Genomic DNA, 21,487 nt, shown 5'->3' on the forward strand with positions numbered 1-21,487 from the left:
TCTTGTTTTTTTACTTTATTTGCCTTTTATTTAACCTACAAATGTGTCAGATTATTTTGCCTGACCCTGTATATATATATATGTATATATATATATTACTCAGTAATGGATTGAATTTAGAATGTAGAAAAGTATCAATTAAAAACAAGCTCCTGTCAGTAAAAGTACTACAGTGGAACCTTGTGTTTTTGTCATTAACTTGTTGCAAAAATGTACAAAAACCAAAATGTCCGAAAATTGAGGCAATTTTTCCCCATAGAAAATAAAGTCAATGCAATTAACAAGTTTCAGACACCCAAAAATATTAACATTTTAATACATAATACATTTTATCGAAAATAATTACAATTTGACGTAAAAAAATAACGAACGGATGGAACTTGCTGATGCGGACGTCCTGTACAATGTTGCGATCGAATTGAAATGGCGGGGGTTATTTAGCCGTTGCACTCAGTGAGTCAGCAACACGAAGGGTGCTTTGTTTGGACACTCCATTTTGCAGAACTATACAGTAAAGGGCAAACAGACTAGTTTGTTACATGCAATATTGTACCAAAACAGAGGCAATTTTCTGCGAAAATTTTTGACGAAAACCGAATCTGGGGTGTACGAAAACCGAGATTTGACTGTATAACAGAATTTAAATATGACTTTAAAAAATCCACAAGTAAACGTCGTTACTTGCTTTCTACTTCGGGAAAATTGTAGCAGGAAAGCTGCATACCAGCAAATATGAAATAGGGTATTTTCCTGGCAAAGTACAGTAGATCCCCACTACCCCCCGAATAGCAAATAAACACGAGTAATTGAGATGCCCATAAAAATGTCTATTTTGACACTGTAATAAAGCCTGGACTATGCTGCTGCACGAGGTATTAACATAAACTACGTCAGCTCGCTCCTCCCTCTCCAAACCATCCCTTTAGCTTAATGTTGATGTTCTCGGATTTAGTAATTATTCTATTTGATTCAGCTCCAGAACTCTCCCTGTCTCTCTTCAATAGCCAATGTTCACTCATGACAAAGGAAGCTAACAAGCTATACTCATAGAAGCACGGTCCAGGTTTAAGCCCTAAATGTGCCTCCCTCATGAAAACATTTTAAATTATAAAATGTATCGGTACTCAACGATCAAGAAAACAGATGGAATCGGAGTCATGGTCTAGCCTTCAGCCTGGTTGTCAGGCTCGCGCAACTGCGCTTCTGTGCGCTGTGGCGCCGAACTCCAGCTCGCTCTAAAGCGGTTAGCGGTGATACGCAGCTGTGCTACGGCACTAGTTCATCCTGGCTAGCTGTCAAAGAAGCCATTTCTCTCAGCCGCTTCAACATAATCCACAATACTTGCCTGCTGTAATTCCAATAATCACTTACAATCGTATATTAACTTGTGTTCACCTCTCTTCAAGTTTTTATGAAGGTTAGTGCTTTTGGAGCCACAAAGGGATTTAAAAAATGTTATCAATTTCACATTAACAATGAATGTTTGGAGAAGTCTGAGACCACCAATGTAATGACTGGGGAAATATCAAAACCTCCGATCCCAGATATTTTCGAATGAAAATATTGATACTTTGATACTTCAGTCAGTGGAAAGTAGCTAAATTATTGAGATCTCGTCTAAATGATATGCAGCTGGTGGGAATGACTTTTCCTTCCGCCTGGGTAAGTGCGTAATGCAGTGCAGGGACATACTGCTGCGTCGCTCAGACTCAGTCTGTTGAAACGATCAGAAACCGAGGCATGTGTGAATTACTTTTCATTATTAAAGTAGTTCTTAATAATTTATCATTTATTTTAATGGTTTTATTATTATTTTTTACTTATTTTCTATTTTTATTGTTTCAAGCACCATTTCCACATACTTGATATGATTTTGTCCTCTGTTTGTATATATGTCATATATTATTATGTATATAATATTATGTATTGACTAGATTGTAAATGCCCCAAAAAATCACAAAATAATAAAATAAAATAAAATAAAATAAAATAAAATAAAATAAGTAAATAATGCTGCTATCTCAATGTACTTCAGAGTTTAAAAGAAATAAATCAACTATTTCAACTATGGAAATGGCTAAAGGAATTAAAACACAAATAAGGCATTCTGAAGACACATTTAAAGATGCTGTGGTTTGTACATGTGATCTATGTGACATTTGACACTGGTACGAGTGTCAGTCATGTTACTGACACACAAAAAACAGACTTGATTGCCGCAACAACAGGCTTTTATCGCAGGGTTGAATTATCTCACATCAGGCACAATAATAACAACAACAACAACAACAACAACATAATAATAATAATAATAATAATAATAATAATAATAATAATAATAATAACATGGGCTACTATGGCAGCCATAACCCACGGCAAGCTAAAACTCAAGTCTGAACCCCCAGCATCACTTTCTGTCCGTCTGCCACTCAGCTCTACTAGGGAGCACATTTACAGCAACACACATGAGCACTAGCTTATTTACTCTTATTATGTCTACTATATTGGCGAATATGAGTGTAAAGGTAACTATAGGGGTGTTAGTTCATGGGTAGAGGACTCTAATAATATGAAATATCGTATACAGTGTTCCCTCGCTCCATCACGGTTCACCTTTTGCGGACTTGCAATTTTAGTGCTGTTTTTTTTTTTTTTTTACAGAGTATAAAGTATGTTATAGGCTTTAAGGAGAATTGCGTCTCTCTCTGTTCTTCCTCTTCTGTCTGCACCGCCCATTGTCTTCTGCGCCCTGATTGGCTGTAGACCATTGTCAGTCAATCTGCTTCGTCTCGTCTCTTGTTGTGATCATGGCTAACAAACTAGCTAACCATGTGAGAGCAATATGACTTTAACAAGGATACAAAAACGCTGCATCTGAACGGCGCCAGGAAGAAGAGGCACGGTCATAGGAGTGAAATATGTGTGAGTCACTTAATAATTCCTTGTTTCCAACCTAGTAGGTTGATCGTTAAAATTCAAACAAAAGAGAGAAATGTGAGAAAATGTAAATGCCTGTCAGAGAAACGTGTATAAAGTATATGGTAAGGGGCTTTACAGCCTTAAAACATACAGTAGATCATAATTGTTAAAAAATATAGTTGGCTACTTCACAGATTTCACTTATTACGGGCTATTGGGAACCTATCCTCCACGATAAACAAGGGAGCGCTGTATACAAGTTGTAAACAGGTTGCTCCAAGTACAAAATATTCCATTTATAAATAAGGAATCCTACTTTGCGGAAATTCGCTTATCACGGTCGGGTCTGGAATCAATTAACCACGATAAAGGAGGGATTACTGTATATATAGTTTTTGGTTCTTACAAGTGTTGGACAGCCACCTCATGCTATGCCACTGGCCTTAACCATGTTATCTTGAACCCTTAAATGATAACAAAAACAGCATTTTCAGCATCACATAGTGCCTGAACTCAAAACTCTTCATGACAATGACGCAAAACTTAATACACTTAATACCAATACTTGTACAGTACTTCACTTTTGTAGGATTTCTTAGTAACCTTGAATGTTCTACATGTTCACTTCCTCCCCCATCCGTTACGTCTGTCTCATCCTCCCCCGCCTCATTTATCTTCTGCTAGAACACAAATGCTCTCCAGACCTCCTAAATATCAAAACGAGCTCAAAAAGAGCCTCTGCGACAAGCGCGTGGGATGCGGTAAAATATAGCAGCACCCCCTGTGTCTTGTGCACACAAAAATAAATGGTTCAATGTGAGAAGAGATATATCTGGGATAATTGTCAGGGTTTTCTTCCATGATAAAGCCTGTAAGGGTTCCTTATTTATTCACATGCCTGCTTGCGTAAGCTAACTCTTCTACTCCTGAACCACTGAGCACGAAAGGGTGAAAATGTGTCAAAACACGCACCCCTCCTGTGTTTCCTGTGCTATTAGTTTTCTGATAAATACACAGCGTTGGGAGAAAGTCAGTGTTTTACAAGTCTCAAGTCAATACATGCAAATCCAAGTCAGGTGTCAAGTCCAGACAAGACATAGGCTTGACATTTTTGAGTCCTTCCAAGTCATAAGCACTGTTAACCAAAACAAATACGATAACTTGAATGCAAATTAAATTCCCTCTGTAGTGTGTTGACACACCCCGGTGTTAGTGTGGTGACGTAATTTTCAAATGGCCATCAAATGGTCATTTATTGGCCAGAATTGCCTTTAGTGACACTCCAGATATACTCCAAAATACGTCTTTGACCGCGCTTGTCAGGTTTGCTCCTGAGCTTTCATCTTAAACACAATAAGCTTGCTATCGTCTCGCACAGCAGTGTCAGTCTGCAACAAGAGCAAAGGCGTGTAGCATATGGTGCATTACAGTGCACGTCTGGAAATAGGATACGCAATGATGATGATGATATGGAATATGCTAATGTAGTGCTTTCCACCCAGTAAGCACATGGCTCCATGTCACTGTGAACACTACGCTCTGAAAGGTGCTTGATTAAAATGGCTGCTTTTTTTTTGACAGACGGGCGGTCGGTACTGGAGTGATTTATTCTGTGTATGTGCCAGAACCCACCTCCAGGAAATGTAAATATATACTGGTTAAGGAGCAAACACATATGAAACAAGGATTAGGATCACGCAGCAGCGGTGTCCAAAGTGTGACATAGGTATATTCTACAGACAACTGGCCCACATTAAAGCAGTGCACGGAACACAAAGAAAAATGGCCCAAATCTCCACTAATCACTAAAGTTAACCCAAACAAATAAAACTGGCAACGTTTTGTGTGCAGATGACAATCAAAGTGATCCCTTTTAATACAGACCTGAAAAAAATGCACGCCAGGTCAGTAGCTGGCAATGCAACCTTTGTAAAGAAACACTGCAATCATGTTCTTGTTCTTCCAGGCTTTATGCAAAACCTTCTTTTGAATGCTCTTATTTTACGTACGTGCCTCAAACAGTGAGGCACGTACTCCAATATCGAAATCCAGTTGTACACTTTTTTTGTTCATCCCAAATTTTCTTGAAATAACCGCCTGAAAAGTCAAACAAAACTTATTTGGCTTTTTTGTGGTGCCACCACAGAACAGTCCCAGTAACATTAACCATAGAACCAGAAATGGAACCCACTGTGACATAGGAAAGGCTCTGGCTGCTCACTACAATATAAACAATACAATTCATTAAATAATGAATATCGATTACAGATGCAAATCAGTCTTATGTACAGTAAGTATACACTATACACGACACTTATTAATCCCAGCAGTACCTATAAAAGGCCACCGTGTCACAGCATCGCTCTGCAAACACCTTCTTGCTCCCTCTCAATCTGGCTGTTTTTCCATTATTTCGGTTTTCTTTACTTCTTTTATTCTAGTGTTTTGCTTGTCTTTACACTTGGGTGTCAACCAGCTTCTTTGAACGGATTGTGTTAAGACTTTAGTGGTTCCTCAGGAAAGTAATGCATCTCTGAGCAGTGCTGAAGTGTTTATATTGATTACATTATGGTTCAGAAAAATGTGCATATTGAGAGCCATTTCTGTCGGCATTTTCAGGCTCCAAGATGCAGTTAAAGGCGTTGCTGTTATCCTTTCGTGGTTGAAAAAGCTGTGGCCTAAGGGGTGATTTGCCGTGTGAGAGCATTCCCATTCTCGTGCTGGTTGTAAGTGCAGGACCAGTGTGAGGACATTAAACCTCCCATCCACAAAGCTCAGGGTTTGCGGTCTTTACTGGCTCGTCGGCAGTTAAAGGGCACCTGGAGTGAATCACCTGTAAAAAAGAACTTCTCTTCACTCTCGGTGAGAGACGGTCGGCTGTGTTCGCGGGACCTTGTCACTTCACATGTGCTCTCAATGAATCTCGGCCGTTTGCTGAGCCAAGGCTTTAACCCGTTGTCTTTTGACGCTGGAAGATTGTCCCTTCAGAGATCATTACCGCTTCAGCCATGAATCGGGTGCTGATACGCACTTATAGGAGGGGGATAGCTGAGTGTTACTTAATATGTGTATATGTATGTTTTCAATACACTCTTTAGCCGATATGCTGCTGAAACACAGCACTGAAAATACAATACCTTGCCACCAAAACACAATATTTAATTTCCACCAAGGAGGTTATGTGGCGGTACCACCATATTTGTATGGACAGGTATATTTGATATGTACTGGGGGTGCGCCGATCAGGATTTTATGCTGACAATTCTGATACCGATCTTCCATGAGTGAGATCGGCCAATACCAATACCGATCACATGGATTAACTGTAAGTTTTTAAATTAGTTTATTTGAAGCGATGAATTAGTAATACGTTAGCATGCTCAGTACACAGACGCTTGCTAGCACACACATATAATTGATCGATTGAATATATTGATTTTTTTTCCCCACTATGCTTCTGCATGCTAACTGCTGTATCTGTCACGATCCATGAGTTAGCCTGCGTGACAGTTTAGTTTGTTTCCACTTTTATGCCTTAGTTTCTGTTTTATGCTCTTATTTTGGTAGTGCTTCCTGTTTTGCCTGGTTTGTGTCCACCTGCTTTGCTTTTTCCTTTGTCACTTGCACCTGTTGCTAATTTGAGTTCTCCTTCTATTTAGTTCAGGTGCGTGCATCTTAGTTTGTCGTTGCATTGTTTGTGAAAGCCTGACACGCTCCTGCAAACCTGTCTTCCTGAGTTCCTGCCACTGCACTGCAGCTATCATTAAAAGATACGTTTTTTTCCTGCAATTGGTTCCTGCTTTTTGCATACTGGGGTCATCGCCACAATGCACAAGACAAGACGTGGCAGTATCACTATTATGTATATTGTAGCATAGGACACAAGTGTAAATGATTGTCTTTAAAGTGACGCACACAATCACACACACAGTCGTGTTAGGGTGCTAGGAGGTATTTACGAGTGGAAAAGCACCAACGGAGCCATGACAGGCTAGCCCAGGATGCTTTGCCATGGTGACAGGCCAAATGGTGATATCAAAGACCCCCTTTCCCTGATCCGAGGGGGGCAGGGACAGTGTACGGATGATTCTAAGGTGAAAGTCATGAGAAGTTCAAACGTCTCCCTTTTCGGGACCGCTGCCTGAAATTGTATCTTTTTGCTTCAATGAACCACAGTGTAAAATAAATCTAAGATGAATTGACAGATGCTTGGTGAGTTTTGTTTTGGTGTTTGGTGTTTGTTTTTGGTGTTTCAAAATTAATTAATAAATTGTTGCTGTTTTGTGGTTGACTACGGCCGATTATTAGTAAAAAAATATGCATATACAGTCAAACCTGTCTTAACGGCCACCTTTATAGAACGGCCACCTGCCTATAGCGGCCACTGAAAAATCCCCCGCAGCAAATTTACATGTTATAGACCCTGTGTATAGCAGTCACCTGTCCAACGCGGCCAGCGGCCACCCATTTTGTCTCCCTTGGTCAATACCTGACCGCATATAGCGGCCAAATTACCAACTCAAGTAGAAGCTTCATGCACGAAAAAGTTTTGTTTTTCAATCAATGAAGCCGTCGTGTGTAGACTTTAATTACTGAGTCCTAGCTCAGTCACAATCATTCACAAGATCCACACAAACTGTCAGTTGTTCCACATAAAAAAGCCGTCTTCTTTTGAGCTTGCTATTTCCTGGTCAAACATGTAACTTTAAGAGCATCTGCACCAAAACATTACCACAAAGTAGGCTGGGAACATTACGTGCTCCCAGCGACGCTACAATACAATACAATACTGGATGCACTCTAAAACACTTTTTAAAACGCTTTTTAAAAAGGCAGCGGGCGCAAAACTGAGTTCGGTTGTACTTAATTGAAGTATTTTAGAATGTACTCACGTTATTTTTCATCAATCCCCATCCGCAAATCCATCAAAGTCCTCATCTTCTGTATTCGACACAAAAAAGCCGTCTTCTTTTCCGTTCGCTACTAGTCTGTTAACTTGTCAGTGTTATTCAGCTCCGAAGCAAAGAAGGAAACTTCTCCTGTTGCTTCTGCCAACTTTATTTATTGAACGCGGCCACCAGACAGCAGCTCAGAAAGCTTGCCCACAAAGCAAAGGTTAAACAAGCCCCACTACTTAGCTGTCCAGGCAATGCCTGTAACAAGTGACACCGTTTATTTCCTGGTGTGAGACAATGTGCACAATGTGTGTCAATACTGTAATGCCGCTTGTTGTGGGGAAGGAGAGACTCACGTCGCCGATGCACTTTAATGGCTTTATTAACAGCGGAGAACACTGCAGGACTTTACATCCACGCCAACATAAACACACTTCCCAACTCTCTCGAAACTCACAGCTAGCACTGAGCCTAGCTCTCCTGCTCGGGACGCCCACCGTCACTTCTCGTCACTTCCTGATGAACTAAAGCTGTAATGACACTCTGCCGTATAAAAAGTAAAATATTAAAAACAAGCATAAGACATTACTAGCACAGCTTTGTTCTGTGGGTCGTGGATATATTCTATCAGTTATTATTAAGCCTCTAGCTTCCTTTTAGTAAGTAAAAACCTTGGCTATGATTGCACTACATTGTCATGTAGACCTACAAAGTACACTTGGAAGAACAAGAGGTGAATAAATGTATTGCAACTGATGTGAAACTGATGAGGGGTAGGATTAAATACGCTTTGCTTCTTCCTACTCCTTTTTGGACATGCAAAATTGTGAATTGTACTATGTGATGTGCTCCTGTTGTAACTCATATGCATGTTCAGGATTAAAACCATGAACTATGATAATAACAAGCCTAGTAGTGCTGTACAACTTTTATCCGCAGTCCGCAGTGCCCTCTACTGGTCAACATTATTATTATTATTATTTTTCCCTTTTTTTTCTTTTTTTTCCTCTTCTGGTGAACATTCAAACTGGACGCCAACCTGTCTATAGAGGCCACCTATCTATAGCAGCCACTTTTACAGACTCCCTCTAGTGGCCGCTATAGACAAGTTTGACTGTATATTGAAATTGTATGTTGTCTTAGCCTTAAAAAAATCGTTAAAATAATGAATTAGATTAGATGAATAAAATTACAAATGTAACGCATTCACAAGACGCATTCAAAGACGTAATATGTATGTATTCTACATCGGTGATACACACAATAGCCACCGCAGGAAGTACACTGTCCAGAAAAACAAGAAACTCTCCCAATGCTAACGTCTGAGTCTATGTTATGTCTTATTTTATTTGTCTAATATGGCTTATTTTCTGTTATTATGTCTACTACATTGGGTAATATGACTGTAAAGGTGATTATAGGAATGTTATATCATGTCTGGGGGTGTCTAATAATGTTAAGAACCATATTTAGAAGGTCATAAACAGGCTTTCTCTGCTGTAACTACGAAAATATTCTGTTTCTAAATAAGGAACCCTACTTCGCGAAAATTCACTTATCACAGTCAGGTCTGGAACCATTTATCTACGATAAACGAAGGATTACTGTATAATGATTGTATGTTCAATTGTTTTATGTAGAGTTTTACATACATCCAGCAGATTTGTATGAAAAACAGATAAACAAACAGATTCGAAAGCCACATTATTTGATAGTGTAGTAATTATAGTAATTATTATGGGCGTAACTGTACACCATAATCAAGGTTCCTTGCTTTTAATGTCATCGTTTAGTTCATTTTCGTGCAAAACATCAAACTGTCTAGTTTTTTGTGAAAACAGCTTTAATAGTTTTAAAAATGAAACATAAACAACTGCAAACTGTTGGCAGGTAATTCTCCAAAAAATAAAATACTTAAATGAAATGGAAGATGGATTGATAGACGAAAGAAAGTTCCTTATTGACTGAAACGCAGCATTAATAGTTCCAGCTTGTGACCCGTTCTCTACTGAGCAATGCCGACACACTGCTTTTGTCTTATCCGCTTGTCTTTGTCCATCCGTGTATTTCATATGCATAAATGTATCAAATGTAGGTAACATTATAGTGTGTTACAATTAAGCATCTGTGTTGATTTCCTTAATTTTGAGGGACCCTTACATATGAAACCTGACCTCATCCACCAGTCTTATCTACCTCGGCAAAGGTCTGACAGTCAGCATCTATCCCCTTCTGCTCTGCCAGACTGACAGCTAGCAATCGAGCTAAGGCTAAAGCTAAAGCTAGCCGAAGTCAGGCAGCGGCCTGCTGTTAGCACTTATGAGCAGTGAAAAGAGCAAATGTCACACCGGGGAAAGGCGATGTGGGTGAATCCCAGGATGCAGACACGGGAGAATTCCAGCAGTGAGAGCGGTTTAATAATGAGTCCAAACAGATGATAAAAAAACAGCAACGGAAGGTGACGCCGCACAAGACAGGAAAGGCGCCGTGGATATTCTAGAGACAAAAAACACTATCTTCAGCTGGTTCCACCGTAGGAGCTGGACGGGCTACTGGGCCGCAGGATGGCAGCTGAAGTACCTGAACAGAGGTGAGTCCAGAACACAGAACAAACATGCGGTAGAAGGAGCTGATAGGAGGAATAATCCAGCGCTGGCCAGGAGCAGCGGAGAGGATAATAAAGGGTGCTAATGAAGAAAAGCTGCAGGATTCCAGTAGCTCCGCCCAGCTCAGGTGTCTGCTTCTGCAAGACCAGCGTACGAGGCATCAGGGGACAAGACAGTATTGTCAAACAGCAAAATGCAGACAAACTTAAAAGGGAACAAACCTGTGTCACCGTAGAGTGTGACAGCAAAGCTACTACAAGAAAAATGATGGCGTTCATGGCATTTGGTCGTTGTGCACTTTATTTTTGGTAAGAGGCTCAAATCAGGTCTGCAGTGTAACCTGTTGTGCAAGTTTGGTTTGTTTTTAAAATGTCAAAAATAGAAGACTAAAGGAACTGATATAATTTAGTACTTTGGGCAGCAATTTTCTAAACTTTTCATTTCTGTTTGAGAGAACTACTTCATGTGCAGTTAAAACAACATTTTGTATTGTGTCACAGCTCGTGTTCAATGTTTTTCAACACAGTAAGATTGGAACTTTGAAGTTGTATGAGGGAAAAAAAACACATTGGCCAAAATTGGAATTGGCACGTCAGACTTTTTAAAGATCGCTTATCAGTGATCAGCTGGAAAATTGTAATTGGTGGACTCCTAGTTACAATGCATTTAAAGGTGGTGACCATTTTTCGGACATATCATTTTAAGAAGGATTCCAGTAACTCCGTCAACATGTATTACTTCACTTGCTCGGACTTGAGTTTCTGGGTTGAAGTCCCGCCTCCCTGCTACGTCTCTGGAACACCATTGGCTGGCTTTTCACTTGAAATTTAATTTATTCACATTAATCTATTCGGGTCGTCTTGTTAGAGGTCATCATGTTATTTTGAGGCAATGATATGATAACTTAACTAATTACCTAAAATGACAGTAGCTAGTAATATGTAATATATTGCAGTTTGGATGTAACTTACCCACCAGTGCAGGTAAAGTTGTAATTTGTGCCTGTCTGGCATTGAAAAGGACTAACAACACATCTAGAGTGGCAGAATACTGCCATGCTGATAGCGTGTTATGTTCAGATCCAAGGATCTGTTTATTGAGATTACCAAGTCTATTTGCTTGAACAATTACCTTTTGAATCTTAAAAGTCCCCTTTTTACTGCTTAATAGCACTATTACCACTTCCGTCTGCTTCTTTTAGCCCGCGAGGCTCATTCACCTACATGCACATATAAATACTATTGTATGAATGTAATTGATTTTGCCAGCAGTGAGCAGACACAGCAAGGTAATGTTAAAATGGTCCAGTTTGGTGCAAAAAGATCACAGCAGTGTTTGAACCCAATTTTTAGAGATTTAATGTACCTAATGGTTTCCTTTATAGTAGAGCTCTGCTACATAACACCCTTTTATACAGTACAGCCTCTTAGAGCCTTTCCCCCAGATTGCTATTCTGCTGTTCCGCCATTGGTCCACCTACAGTTTTAAAGCTGGTACAAAGCCCTGTGAGGTTGTCAGTACAGATGCTTGATAATGGCTTTTTACCAATATCTGATATATTGATATTGTCCATCCATCCATCCATCCATCCATCCATCTTCTAAACCGCGTATCCTCACTAGGGCGGCGGGTATGCTGGAGCCTATCCCAGCTGACTTCGGGCGAGAGGCGGGGTACACCCTGGACTGGTCACCATCCAATCGTAGATATCGATATTGTCCAGCACTTTATTACTTATACCAATATCAGCCGATATCGATATTGGCAGCAGCTCTTCCCTCAAACTAATATCCGGCCACAGCTTGTACAAGTATAATGAATTGACGAAACGGGCCGAGATCTGTTCTCTCAAGCGGTCTCGGTCCACTTGTTTGGTGCACACTAGGGTTTGGATGATCACATTCACTCTTGACCAAACAAGCCGTACAAGCAGAGCAATGGTCCTGAGTTCTTTTTAATCAAACCAAACATGACAGGTGTGAACACACCGTTAGGGTGTATTCACACTAGGTCAGTTGTTATGGATAGACACGTAATAGAGATAAATAAAACAACTCAACAACTTTTAATAGTAGAAATAATCAAAGTGACTAGAAATAAGACTGCAGTGGGAAATAATCTACAAAGTCAGGGGAACTGCAGTAATACAGCAAAATAAAGTGATGGGATGAGGAAACTATCGTGGCTCTAACGTTTAGTGTGAGCATAGGCCAGTGGGGGGCCAGGAGAGGGAGGGGCAATCGTAGCCAAGTCTAGCAAAATACAAATGACCTAATGTGAGGACGCCCTTAGAGTCTTCAATTAGCCTAACGTGCATGTTTTGGGGATGTGGGAGGAAACCTGGAGAAACCCCATGCAAGCACCGTCTGAACATACAACATCCACACAAAGATGTTTAAGTTTAGCAAAATGCACAGAATGCAGAATGCAAACCTGTATGGGCCAGGGGTGGAATGGTTAGGTCGGAAAATGTTTTTATCCCAGCCTGAAGGTTGCTCCATCCTTAGTCCCCCTGTGACCATGTTAAAGTATCCTTGTGCAAGATACTGAAACCCTCCTGATGGCTCCTGATGCTGTGTCATCAGTAGCTGAATGGGGCAACAGTGTCAAAGAACTTTGAATACCTTGAAGGTAGAAAAGAGCTATACATGTTTACATGTACGTACACGCATTCGGCTGATGATGGAAATGTAAACGTATCATCATGTTATCGATTAATTTGAAATCACAAGCAAAGAAGACATATTGGAAAAACGTGTGCTACAGAATGTGTTGACAAGGTTGGCAGCTGAGGAGGAGGCACTGACTGTGACATTGACCTTGAGAGTTCATGACAACTCTGTCTGAATTCAAAATGCATCATCACTAGATAACGTTGCATTTAGAAAGAAAGCAAAGAAGTATTGAAAAGCTCCCGCCAACACAAATCCCTTCACCTTTTCTTTCCTGTTTCTCTCAACCTCACTGCTCTCCTTCTTTTCATCTTTCAGGAATTCACAGAGAAGCTTGCGGACCTAAGCACACCCGAGGGCTCTGACATATACCAAATCCCTGCCAAGAGGGACGGCGAAGATTAAAACTTGTGATTGCGGCGGAGGGTGGACGAAAGAATCGAAGGCAAAAAAAAACAAAAAACACAGCTTGTCTTTCACCTTTGTTCTTCCTGATGCCCCAAGTGACGGATCTCCATAGGTAAGGGTGTGAGAAACAACAGACTTTGGTTCAGATGATGTAGTGAGGGAGTGGAGGATTACATCCTTTGAAAGAGCCAAGCTCATATTAGACATTAACTGTCTGAGAGAGTGGAGACATGCGAGGAAGCCGTTCCTGTGCCAACTGCTTGGAGAGCAATTAACCCTCCGGCCAGCATCAGCGAGTACCTGGCTTGTATTTTGCAATTGCGGAGGGTTTTGCTCATACAGGCTGCCGTCATGTTTCACCCCCCGCCTTGCAGAGCGGATCGGACCGGCTGCCAGCGACACGGTGTTGTTCTCCTGTTGCTGCTCCTCGACAGCTCCCTGAAGGCCGCTCAGGCCGCCAAACCCAAAGGTCCGGGCCACACGCATTTGAATTCCATCCGCATTGACGGTGACATATCATTAGGTGGGCTGTTCCCGGTGCACGCCAGGGGCCACGACGGAAAGCCATGCGGGGAGCTGAAGAAGGAAAAGGGTATTCACAGACTGGAGGCCATGCTCTTCGCCCTGGACCGCATCAATAACGACAATAACCTGCTGCCAAACATTACGCTGGGGGCCCGAATCCTGGACACCTGCTCGCGGGACACCCATGCCTTGGAGCAGTCACTCACCTTCGTGCAGGCGCTGATCGAAAAGGATGGGACAGATGTCAAATGTCTTGGCGGAGGGGCGCCCATCATCACCAAACCAGAGAGGGTGGTGGGTGTCATTGGGGCGTCTTCCAGCTCAGTTTCCATCATGGTGGCCAACATACTGAGGCTTTTTAAGGTAAGGACAGATCAGTGTTTTCTACATTTCTTATCATCAAGACTTTGCTTTTGCGGATTATATTTGATGTGTAGCTTCAATATGATTTGCAGATAAACTGATTCATTTCTGAAAATGATCTGGATTCTCAAAAGTAGTGACTGGATTACAGTGAAACTGTGTATCTTTGGTACACTGCAAAGACGAACGGATTAACTTTTCTTCACTATCTGGATCTTATAACTTATCACAAACTCAAATGTTGGGAATACATAATACTGACTGATTCATTTTTAACTATTTCCTACAACATGTCTCAAGTTGTGGCTGGATTCTTATGAAACTATATACTAGTGACATGTGGCCAGGAGAGGCGGGTGATGATAACGTAATATACAGTGGTGTAAAAAAGTGTTTGCCTCCTCCCTGATTTCTTATTTTTTTGCATGTTTGTCACACTTCAATGTTTCAGATCATCAAACATATTTAATTTGTCAATGACAACACAACCAAAGTCAAAATGCAGTTTTTAAACGAAGCTTTCAATTATTTAAGGAGGAAAAATCCAAACTTATATGGCCCTGTGTGAAAAAGTGATTTCCCTCCCCACATAATTTTACTGAGATTAATAAAAATCTATCAATGTGGAAAATGTTATAAAGCCGTTTCTAAAGCTTTGGAGCCTCCAGAAAACCGCAGTGAGAGCCATTATCCACAAATGGTGAAAACATGGAACATTGGTGAATTCCCAGGAGTGGCTGGCCAACCAAAATTACCCCAAGAGCGCAGCGACGACTTATACGAGAGGTCACAAAAGACCCCACAACAACATCCAGAGAACTGCAGGCCTCACTTGCCTCAGTTAAGGTCAGTGTTCATGACTCCACCATAAGAAAGACACTGGGCAAAAACGGACTGAATGGCAGAGTTCCAAGACGAAAACCACTGCTGAACGAAAAGAACATTAAGACCCGTCTCAATTTTGCCACAAGACATAATGATGATCTCCAAGACCTTTGGGAAAATACTCTGTGGTCTGACAAGACAAAAGTTGAACTTTTTGGAAGATGTGTGTCCCATTACATCTGGTGTAAAAGTCACGCCGCATTTCAGAAAAAGAACATCATACCGACAGTAAAATATGGTGGTGGTAGTGTGATGGTCTGAGGCCGCTTTGCAGCTTCATGACCTGGAAGACTTGCTGTGATAAATGAAACCATGAATTCTGCTGTCTACCAAAAAATCCTGAAGGAGAATGTTCGTGACCTCAATCTGAAACAAACTTGGGTTGTGCAGCAGGACAATGATCAAAAACACACTGGCAAGTCCACCTCTGAATGGCTAAAGAAAAATGTAAAACTTTGGAGTTGCCTAGTCAAAGTCCTGACCGGAATCCTATTGAGATGCTGTGGCATGACCTTAAAAATGTGATTCGTGCTGGAAAACCCTCCAATGTGGCTGAATTACAACAATTCTGCAAAGATGAGTGGGCCAAAATTCCTCCACAGTGCTGGAAGAGACTCATTGCAAGTTATCACAAACGCTCGATTGCAGTTGTTGCTGCTAAGGGTGGCCCAACCAGTTATTAGGTTTAGGGGGCAATCACTTTTTCACACAGGGCCATGTAGGTTTTGATTTTTTTTTCTCCCTTCATAATAAAAAGTTTCATTTAAAAACTGCATTTTGTGTTTCGTTGTCACTGACTAATATTTAAATATGTTTGATGATCTGAAACATTAAAGTGTGACAAACATGCAAAAAAATAAGAAATCAGGAAAGGGGCAAACACTTTTTCACACCACTGTATTTTCAGTATGACAGAAAGACAGATGGAAACTTTGCTCATGATTGGCTTTCACTGAAATTTTGTATGCAGCTTCAGATAACTTTTATCACGATCTGGATCTTTTATAACGACCACATACCTGTGAATGGATTCCAATTACCATGAATGTGTTTTGCTTCCCAAAAATGAATCGATTACCTTACCTTACCTTACCGATTACCTAATCTAGATCTTATACTTCATCATAACCTACAACTTTCAGACATTTCATTGGAATTTGGTGTGTATATTTGATATGGACTGAGTTTTCATCCTGATTGGGTCTGGAATTCTGGTGCCGATCTGAATTTGCGCCTTGTCTGCCTCTGACTGTACTCCTCATGACCACACAAGACAGACTTACTTTATTGTTATGTGTTCTGTGATAGCGAAAATTGGCTTTTGATTGATTCTTTTATATATGTGTAGTTGCTCTTGCTATACATGGAAAAACAAAAACACTTTATGTTTGATTTCTACTGCGATGCAGTGGACACATTCATAACTTAGAAGGGATCCCTTGGTAAATCTCATCACTCGCCGCTGTGGCCCTCAAGGGGTTGGTTGCTAAGCAGTGAGAGGTATTGCTTGTCACTGTGGAGAAGCGACTAAGACATCACGTCTGGCGTTCTTTGCCTGCCGCCATAGATTTTTCTCACTCGAATTTTACATCTGCTTATGCTATAGAAAACACCATTTTCATGGACATTTGATAAAACACTTATTAAATTGTCCATAGGTATGAATGTGAGTGTGAATGGTTGTTTGTCTATATGTGCCCTGCGTTTGACTGGGGACCAGTCCAGAGTGTACCCCGCCTCTCACCCGAAGTCAGCTGGGATAGGCTCCAGCATACCCGCGACCCCAGTGAGGATAAGCGGCACAGAAAATGGATGGATGGATGGATGAATGTTGCTATTCCTGTTTCTTTTTGGTCCCACAGCAGCTCATTTTCATGTATTTAGTAGGATTTTGCCCCAAAACACTGCACCATCCTGGCCTTTGTCTGGAGCAATTCACTTCAAAATAGCAGCAGGAAAACCATGCAGCACGGAATGCTTCACACGTAACGAGACACGCTAACAAACAAATGCAACGGAGGAGAACGAGGACCTCCTGTATTTACACGACATTTCATCCAAGAGGATGCAACAAAGCACAGTGCTTGACTTCTCATATGATTTCCAAAATAATCACCAGCCGCTGGTAGTGAATCACTGCAGCCTAGTTTGACTTTTTAAAAGCGCCCCTTTAAGAACATAAAGTAATAAACTCTCATCATTTGAAACTTCCCAAGACTTCAAAACTAAGTTCACAGGGTTTGTTGACCCCTCTTTGTGCTGCACTCACCAGGAAAAGCAAATGATGAAAAAAAACAAGGGATTCTTGCAGTGAAGCATCACAAACAACTCCTCAATACATCACCTCTAATAATATTACTCATTGTTGCAACATTAATTCCACTTGTCGTGACTCATGCAAGTCATTACAGCAGTCAGCATAACTTCAACTTGATTGAGTCTTTCAGTGAATGAGCTGCTGAGTGAATTGTCAGCATTCCACTGTGTCAGTGGTATGGAGGTACATGTGCATCAAACTGCAATAACCGTGTTGACAGATGGATTATTTTTGTACTAATTTAAAATGCAGCAAGGCCCAAAAGTGACTCGTTCCTCAGAAGTAAAACCATCTCAGCCATTGGTCAAAGAAATCATCACTTTTTTAATTCACCTCTTGGAGTTGTGGGAAATCATAGCGTGTATTCATAGCAGTCTGATAGCCCAATAAAATGGGCTGAATGATCATTAGATGCAGCTCGGTAATACACAAACTGGTGATGCATGGCTATCTTTTATGACAGCAGCAAACTTCTGAAAAAAAGTGATGATACTTAAGATACTTCCGATTTTTATTGATATTCTTTAGCAATGATTACAGCAAGCTGTACAGTCCAGTCTTGCTTGGTTTTGCCCGGCAAAGATCCTCTATATGGGAGTGTCACTCTGCTCTTACATATTTTACATTCATTAAATCAAGCCAGTCAAATCAGTCAGTTACATTATATGTACAAAATATGAATTTTTGGACCAATTAAATGAAATTGGATAATTTCACTTATTGCACACTAATGTCGCTGCACAGTGCTTGGGAATCACTGCTCAAAATGACAGAAGCGCTCTGCTGTTTTTATGCACATGCTGCAGAAACGCTAGTCAGAGATCCTCTATACGAGAAGTGCGATCTGCTGTTTTTAGTCATTTTAGTCTCTCCCAAGTTTTGAACTCACCTCGCCCGTCTGATGTTATTCACCGGCTGGATTTGGACCGCGGGCCACCAGCTGAATACCAGACATTATAACGCCACTAAAACAATTGTGTGTTTTTTTTGCAGTGTGAACCTAATAAACACATGTAGATGGAACCAGAGCCTGAGCAGAACACTCTGTACATGTAAATGAGCGCTCATACAGGTAATGAGTAGCAGCAGCTCGTTGTAGAGCTAGCACTCATTCTCTCCTCATTACAGGCCCTTAGTGGTGTCCTTGCATATTTAATTTGGATTTCTCTGATCTCCCATCTCCTTCGACTCAGTGTATGCATTAGCATTCACCTCCACTATGTGTTTCCACATATACGAGAGTGGAAAGTTAAAAAATTCTCTGCACTCAGACGGACGATTGCGAGAGACGTTTGCGGTATCATTCCAGATAAAGGAAAAACCAATCACTTTCCGAACCCTATTAGACAACACAAACACAACGCTTTATAGTATAATACTGTACTCCTAATAATAATCATAATAAATGTTATTCATTGGCACCATTGTGGCCACTCAGGGATACCACACATAAATAACAAAAGGACAAACAAAATAAGTCAAACACATGAGGTCAGTGAAATGAAACTGAACAAAGAAAGACAGCATGTGTACTTTCATGCTTATAGCATAGCGACCGTATTCTGGCAAAAAAATAAAATTAAAAAATCTGATGCATTTCTCCTATATTATGATTTTAATATTATCATGACGTCATGCCTTGTTCTCATGAAATTATTGTTTTTCCTGTAATACCGTGTTATAAAAAAAACAATAAAATCATGTTTTTTTTCTCATAACATTATAACTTCAAAGTGGCAGTTGTATGACTTTATTGAAACATTTTTTGTAACGGTAAAATTACAACATTTTTTTCTTGAGATGCTGACTTACTCTTTTTTTGGTATTTTTTTCATTAAATTATCAAATTCATAATTCCAATTCTCATATTATTTGGATTTTCTGGGGGTGTCAAAGGATGTATTTATTATCTAAATGTACCATATTTCATTTGAATTCCAATTTAATTCGTATAAAATCTATGTTTCACTTTATTTATAATAATCAATAATTATTATATTGTATATTCTGCCTTTTTGTAGTATAAGTATAAATCTGAATTTACTTTTGTTTTTAAATTCCAACTTAATTCTTTCTTAGCAACTGTTTCACATTAATTTATAACTCAATTCTCTTGATATTCATTCTTCCCATAATATTTCAATTTTGGTCTCGTTGAATTGCATTTTTTTTCTTTATGGGAAAATTCTGACTTAATACACATAAAATTATTAGTATTTTTAAAATTAAAAGCATGACTTCAGTCTCATAATATTACAACATAATTCTTCTCTAATATAATTTTTTTTCTAGAAAAATGAATGAGATGGCGGATTGAGAGAAACATTTGTAGTCCTGTATTATTCCAACTAAGGAAACACTGAGGCCCATCAATCAGCATCCACTCTAATTGAGTAGCGGTCATTAGAATGATCAAAAAAGGAGACTGAGCCCGCTGGTGATGTGATGTAAAGCAGCCTTGTCACTTGTATGGATTAAACAGTAAAGCTTTAATGGAGAGTGCCATGTTGTCATTTACTTATGGCGTCCTTCTCCCGTTCCCCGTCGCTCTCCAAACATACGAGCTGCTTCTGCAGGACCTTCCTGATGGCTCCAGAAGGACTGCACTCATCAAATACTTCTTGCTCAACGTCATTTGCTGCATGGGCTCACATGCAAAGAGAAAAAGCGTTGCAGCCAGACACAAATGTTTGCTTTAAATGGCAGGAAACCAATGCACTCGAGTACGGCGAGGGCATACTGATGAGACACTGTAGACATGCTAGACATGCTGCTGAACAAACGCAGTGGAGCACGTTAGCACGCAGGTTAAAGGCAGCAGTGTCAGCAGCGAGGCCTCGCTGCTGAAACTAGCGGCAAAATGTTTCCTCGCCATTGTACAGATGGTCAATCAATATTTAAATTCATGTCAAATTTGGTGCTGGCAAGCATTTGTCAAGAAGATAACAAAAGAGATCCCAGATGAAGGATGAAAAAGGCCCCAGTGAAAAATATTTAGAGCCGTTTGAGACCCAACAATGCATTTTTTGTCCTCTTTGAGGGAAAAACATGTCACTTATTTCAAATGCAAAACACGACAAGATTAGTAAACCTGTCAGTTAGGAATTGAGAGTGTTTTTAAGCAGTGTGTTTTATAAATAGTAAGAAGTGGATTTGGTAATATCCAGTCGTTTGTGAGATACTGGGGTCATGGGTTCAACGCCGACCGGTGCTGAATATTTTCCCCATTTTTCTGTTGTATTTTCTTGCAACAGACGAGGCTTTTTCATCTTGTTGGTATATTTATCATTCTTAGTCAATACTTGGGCACTTGCACAGTTGGAGCATTAAATAAAGCAATGAGGAAATGAGTGTTGGTCAGAGGTGCACATATTTTGTAAATATTTAGCTTTCCACTTGGCGACACATTTAAGATTTAACATTTATATTTAATATTTACAATTAGATTTAGGTTTTAATTTTACATTTAGATTTAGCATTTAGATTTCAATTTAACATTTACATTTGGCATTTACGTTTAGATTTAGCATTTAGATTCACCATTTAATTTTGATCTCAAATGTGAAGAAAATGAGCTAAATGTGAGAAATGTCATCTAAATATTTCAAATATAAGTGCGACTGAATTTTTACATTCTGCACCCTATAGAAAACAACACATTTTTCCAATGCCCTTTGTGGTGGACATGAGGATTTACTTCTACTACGATTGTTTCATATAAAATGATGTAGATGATGTAGTTGAGATGCAGACATGCATGTGTGTAACCAAGAAGAAAAACAGCTTCTTGCGGTATCATTCATAATAAGACTGAAAAAGTGTGAACATGAAATTTCCAAAATGCTGAAATGTTCAAGCAACAATTTCCAATGTTTTTCTTTATTTCCAATGTTAAAG

At 40.0% G+C, this 21,487-nt stretch overlaps 1 protein-coding gene across 5 annotated transcripts in view; it reads left to right on the forward strand.

Moving 5' to 3' along the window:
* Window positions 1–21,487, forward strand: part of LOC129185994 (metabotropic glutamate receptor 4-like) — a 217,325-nt gene that overhangs the window by 27,564 nt on the left and 168,274 nt on the right. For all 5 annotated transcript variants that reach the window (XM_054783744.1, XM_054783739.1, XM_054783740.1 and 2 more), the window contains exon 2: window positions 13,411–14,388. In XM_054783744.1, the coding sequence (XP_054639719.1) occupies window positions 13,852–14,388 (537 nt within the window). In that variant the 5' untranslated portion in view covers window positions 13,411–13,851. The remainder of the gene's footprint in view (window positions 1–13,410; window positions 14,389–21,487) is intronic.

Source organism: Dunckerocampus dactyliophorus, chromosome 8 (assembly GCF_027744805.1).
Source record: "Dunckerocampus dactyliophorus isolate RoL2022-P2 chromosome 8, RoL_Ddac_1.1, whole genome shotgun sequence".
Taxonomy (NCBI): domain Eukaryota; kingdom Metazoa; phylum Chordata; class Actinopteri; order Syngnathiformes; family Syngnathidae; genus Dunckerocampus; species Dunckerocampus dactyliophorus.